We start from the raw sequence: 5,891 nt of genomic DNA on the forward strand, positions 1-5,891 counted from the left end.
CTCTCTCTCTCTCTGGTTGTCTTTCTCTGTCTGTGTCTTCCCCCCCATCTCTTTCTGTGTGTGTCAGTCGGTTTCTCTCTCTCTCTCTCTCTCTCTCTCTCTCTCTCTCTCTCTCTCTCTCTCTCTCTCTCTGTCTGGTTGTCTTTCTCTGTCTGTCTCCCCCCCCCATCTCTTTCTATGTGTGTCAGTCGGTCTCTCTCTCTCTCTGTGTGTGTCTGGTTGTCTTTCTCTGTCTGTGTCTTCCCCCCCCCAATCTCTTTCTGTGTGTGTCAGTCGGTGTGTCTGTCTCTCTCTCTTTGGTTGTCTTTCCCCCCCCAATCTCTGTGTGTCAGTCTGTCTCTCTCTCTCTCTCTCTCTCTCTGTGTCTGGTTGTCTTTCTCTGTCTGTGTCTTTCCCCCCCCAATCTCTTTCTGTGTGTGTCAGTCGGTCTCTCTCTCTCTCTCTCTCTCTCTCTCTCTCTCTCTCTCTCTCTCTGGTTGTCTTTCTCTGTCTGCGTCTTTCCCCCCCCAATCTCTGTGTGTGTCAGTCTGTGTCTCTCTCCCTCTCTCTCTGGTTGTCTTTCTCTGTCTGTGTCTTCCCCCCCATCTCTTTCTGTGTGTCAGTCGGTTTCTCTCTCTCTCTCTGGTTGTCTTTCTCTGTCTGTGTCTTCCCCCCCATCTCTTTCTATGTGTGTCAGTTGGTTTCTCTCTCTCTCTCTCTCTCTCTCTGTCTGGTTGTCTTTCTCTGTCTGTCTTCCCCCCCCATCTCTTTCTATGTGTGTCAGTCGGTCTCTCTCTCTGTGTGTGTCTGGTTGTCTTTCTCTGTCTGTGTCTCCCCCCCCCCCCATCTCTTTCTATGTGTGTCAGTCGGTCTCTCTCTCTCTGTGTGTGTCTGGTTGTCTTTCTCTGTCTGTGTCTCCCCCCCCCCCCCCCCCCAATCTCTTTCTATGTGTGTCAGTTGGTGTGTCTGTCTCTCTCTCTCTCTGGTTGTCTTTCTCTGTCTGTGTCTTCCCCCCCATCTCTTTCTATGTGTGTCAGTCGGTTTCTCTCTCTCTCTCTGGTTGTCTTTCTCTGTCTGTGTCTTCCCCCCCATCTCTTTCTATGTGTGTCAGTTGGTTTCTCTCTCTCTCTCTCTCTCTCTCTCTCTCTCTGTCTGGTTGTCTTTCTCTGTCTGTCTTCCCCCCCCATCTCTTTCTATGTGTGTCAGTCGGTCTCTCTCTCTGTGTGTGTCTGGTTGTCTTTCTCTGTCTGTGTCTCCCCCCCCCCCCCCCATCTCTTTCTATGTGTGTCAGTCGGTCTCTCTCTCTCTGTGTGTGTCTGGTTGTCTTTCTCTGTCTGTGTCTCCCCCCCCCCCCCCCCCAATCTCTTTCTATGTGTGTCAGTTGGTGTGTCTGTCTCTCTCTCTCTCTCTGGTTGTCTTTCTCTGTCTGTGTCTTCCCCCCCATCTCTTTCTATGTGTGTCAGTCGGTTTCTCTCTCTCTCTCTGGTTGTCTTTCTCTGTCTGTGTCTTCCCCCCCATCTCTTTCTATGTGTGTCAGTCGGTTTCTCTCTCTCTCTCTCTCTCTCTCTCTCTCTCTCTCTCTCTCTGTCTGGTTGTCTTTCTCTGTCTGTCTTCCCCCCCCATCTCTTTCTATGTGTGTCAGTCGGTCTCTCTCTCTCTCTGTGTGTGTCTGGTTGTCTTTCTCTGTCTGTGTCTTCCCCCCCCCCCCCCCCCCAATCTCTTTCTATGTGTGTCAGTCGGTGTGTCTGTCTCTCTCTTTGGTTGTCTTTCCCCCCCCAGTCTCTGTGTGTCAGTCTGTCTCTCTCTCTCTGTGTCTGGTTGTCTTTCTCTGTCTGTGTCTTTCCCCCCCAATCTCTTTCTGTGTGTGTCGGTCAGTCTCTCTCTCTCTCTAAAGGTAAAGAAAGGCTCGCAGTCGGACACCAAACAAACAATTTCTGATCCTGCAACTAAATCACACAACACCTGAACCTCCTGTAATGTTTTTTTAGATTGCTGCAGGACAGCGCTGGACGATGGGAAACGGATTTTCAAGCCGCAGTCTAGAATATATTTAACCACTTATTATTTCCAGACCTGTGACTTTCCTATAACTTCAGAGATACTTTTATAAAAAGCTGTGTATGCACAGAGTCTGGACAGTTTCTCAATACTGGGTTTTTCTTTTCTTTTTTTTTTTTTTTTACAAAGAACCTTGAATGTATGTTTTTGTTTATTTATTTATTTATTTAAATGCATCTGAATCAAAGCATTTAACACCACACAGTGAACCTGGTGTGAGTTAAACCACTTTCTGTAAATTAACCCATGAAGTTTGTGTCTGCCACAAACGATGTTATGATTCTGTGTTTGAGTTTTGCTTTCTTTTTATTATATAGTGCTTCTAACAATACTCATCAAAGAGCAACTTTACACAAGTCTTTGATTATTGTCGCAGCACTTGCGTACCAAGCTACAGCATCCTGGGGAGGTTGAGGGAGGTAGGGCTGTTTTTGGGACGTGCAGCTTTTTAGGGTGTTCATGTAGAACCTGAACCGTGAGTGTAGATGAAAGGCATCATCTGGCATTTGAACTGGAATCGAAAATTTAGCAAAGGATATCAGAACACCCGACAGATTATTACCCACAGCTCCTTTAATGGATTTTTTTTTTTTCTTTTCTTCACTGCTGTTCCAGTGCCTGCCGCTTTGACACTGGACCCGTTGACGGCCCACCAGAGGCTGATCCTGTCTGACGACTGCACCATCGTGGCGTACGGGAACCTGCACCCGCAGCCTCTGCAGGACTCACCGCGCCGCTTCGACGTGGAGGTGTCCGTGCTGGGGGCCGAGGGCTTCTGCTCAGGTGTGCACTACTGGGAGGTGATGGTCTCTGAGAAGACCCAGTGGATGATCGGCGTGGCCAACGAGACGGTCAGCCGCAAGGGCAGCATCCAGATCAGCCCGAGCCGCGGCTTCTACTGCATCGTCATGCACGACGGCAACCAGTACAGCGCCTGCACCGAGCCCTGGACCCGCCTCAACGTCAAAAGCAAGCTGGAGAAAGTGGGTGTGTACCTAGACTACCCCAAAGGCCTGCTGGTCTTCTACAATGCTGAAGACATGTCCTGGCTCTACACGTACCGGGAGAAGTTCTCTGCCAAGCTGTTCCCGTACTTCAGTCCTGGTCAGAGTCACGCTAACGGAAAGAACGTGCAGCCGTTACGGATCAACACCGTGCGACTATAGGCTGCTTTTCTGATTCACGCGTCAGTCTTCAAAAGACCAGTAGTGTTTTGGGGTGGGTGGGGTATTTTTTTGTGTGTGGTTTTTTTTTTTTTTTTTTTCTCTTCCTTTTTTTTGTGTTCTGGGTGCATTTTTAAGTTCTGACTCAAAATGTCAGACGTGCTTTACAGCACCGTGACCTCCCGAATATTTTTTAGTTCTAGCATTCAACAAAATGGTGATGGAAATTCTGGCACATTTTCTGATGCGACATTTCCTCTGTGGGCTTTTTGTACATTCAGTGTTTCTGGTCATTTGTAATCATGCCGTGGCTTTCTCTCGCTCTCCCAGCTGCTACACACACACACACACACACACACACACACACACACACACACAATGCTCCAACTCACATCCTGTCAACCTCCAGAGACCAAGTGCTCACACTCGGCACTCTTCTGCTCAGAGATGGAGGAGAGAGAGAGAGAGCTTCTGTTGTATTGCAGCTCAAGATGTGAAGACATGTCGCTTTTTATTCCTCATGTGGTCAGCTTTGGCATGTTCTGTGGAATGTCCAGTACTGTATACCACTGTCCTATTCTTTTTTTTTTTTTTTTTTTGGAGCACATATTCTGTCTTGTGCATTTCCAGGTGATTTGTGTGTTTGTTTTTTTTTAAAATAAGGCTTTTATTCTTTTCCGTTGAGAATAAACAAGAACGGCGCGTCCTCTGCTGCCCAGGTGACACTTATCCACGGCAGACATCCTTGCAGTCGATCAGCAGTAATTGCAGCGCGCGTGTGTGTGTTGAGACGACTCTGTCCCTGACACTTCTGTTTCATGTCCTGTTTGTGATCCAGGACACTGCAGGAAGAACGAACTTGCGTCACTTGTCTGTTATGTAAGGAATAGAATCCAGCAGAGTTCCTGTTACCCTGCAGGAGTGGAGCGTTCTGGTGTAACGGCACGGCCTGAGGGTTTTTTTTTTTATTCCTTTTATACCACAACCAGAGATTATAGTTCAGGAACGATGCAGAACATGTTTAATGTTGTGGGACATCCGCGAATCAGGTTCTCACTTGCATTATAGTGATCCTTCCTTCACCAGCATCTTGGTTCTTCAGATATTTAAAAAAAAAAACACACAATGTAGTTTGTCAATTATTTTTTTTAAGCTATACTGCAATTTATTAGCTTGAGACTTTGTGCACAACTTCCTCCATGCAAGTCTCTGTGAATGAGCTGTTACTATAGAAACGATAATGATTACAACAGTGCAGTTTTATGTTAAATTCATTCAGAATTAAAAGAATCCAACGAGGCTGTGATATAAAACGCTGTCGTCAAACGTACTGCAGGTGACCGAGTGACTCGATGCTCTTCTTGTCCCGTTCACTTTTTTTTATTTATTTATTTATTTTACTTATGTTCATTTCTGACATTCCTTTATTCCAAGTCACGCTGTTGTCCCTCTGGATGTCTCACTGGGACGTGTGTGTGAGAGAGAGAGACAGAAAACAAGCAAGGGCTGTTACTGCGTCGGACCATCTGTCAACTCGAGCACGTTTCACGAGGCAGAAACGGTGCAAGGCAGTGGCTAGATGATTTTTTTTTTCCCCCCCTTCCTCCCGCCCCAAAATTCAAACTCAGTCCATTCCATGTATATTAAAAACAAAACCACAAGGGCCAAACATTTTGAGTTAGTTTTTCTTGTAAATAGTTAATGGGGTTTTGTTTAAACTTCCCCCTGTTCAGTGAGGGCAGGTGAGGTGAGATCAACCCCCTCATGGGTTCTACTGTTAGTCTTACATGAAAATACTGCACAATTCTTTGTAAAGAACACTACGCCTGTTCATGAACGCACTTTGCTCCTCGTTCATTTGCCCTGAAGGGATGTTGCCACTAACGCAGTATAAACGCTCATTGCGACGATATTCTCTACGGCCTAATTATAAAACGTGTCTTCTTTCATGCTGATGCTTCAGGGAGCCTTGAAAATTTTCTCTGTAGTTGTGGCTTTATTCCCATGTCAGCAATAAACCCTTCAGCAAGGTAGGAAACCATGTACTGGACAAAATGTTGATCATGTTACTTTAAAAATGAATGAATGTGTCATGCAACTCATGATGCCCTGGTATAAAATTCACAAATTAGAGTTAAATATTTGCTCCCTGGTTAAGCCTCTTCCACCGGCTGTGTAATTTAATTTAAAGGGATGACGATATTTATGGTTCTTCCGTATGATTTCTGACCCCTTTTGCAACAGTGATGTGGGAATGACCTGAGAATTACTTCGTTTGTGGGGTGTCGTCCCCCCTCAGATACGGCACCTTATAATTTTATAACTGTATAGCTGATTCACTGGAAGGGAAAGGACTTGGCAAGTGAAAGATGCAGTTTCACTTTCGACTTTATCTCAGCGACCGTTGACCTGTGAATGCAGACGTCACCATTTTGTGAGCCAACGGAAAGCAAGAAGGCAGGACTATGGGCAATTTGGTCATCAACGTGCTCTAGGTTGTGATTTTTTTTTTTCTTTAGGATTTTTTTGAACGATGTTGGCAGGTCTACTTTGACTTTAAAGTAAAAATCTTATGTAGTTGAAATAAGCAATATACAGTGGTGCTTGAAAGTTTGTGAACCCTTTAGAATTTTCTATATTTCTGCATTAATATGACCTCATACAATATCAGATTTTCACACAAGTCCTAAA

At 45.6% G+C, this 5,891-nt stretch overlaps 1 protein-coding gene across 1 annotated transcript in view; it reads left to right on the plus strand.

Annotated features, from left to right (window-relative positions):
• Positions 1-5,891, plus strand: part of trim62.1 (tripartite motif containing 62, tandem duplicate 1) — a 70,949-nt gene extending 65,058 nt beyond the window's left edge. Inside the window, exon 6 of the mRNA XM_060909752.1 lies at positions 2,653-5,891. Coding sequence (XP_060765735.1) covers positions 2,653-3,203 — 551 coding nt within the window. The 3' untranslated portion in view covers positions 3,204-5,891. The remainder of the gene's footprint in view (positions 1-2,652) is intronic.

The sequence above is a fragment of the Neoarius graeffei genome, chromosome 26 (genome assembly GCF_027579695.1).
Source record: "Neoarius graeffei isolate fNeoGra1 chromosome 26, fNeoGra1.pri, whole genome shotgun sequence".
In the NCBI taxonomy this organism is placed as follows: Eukaryota; Metazoa; Chordata; class Actinopteri; order Siluriformes; family Ariidae; genus Neoarius; species Neoarius graeffei.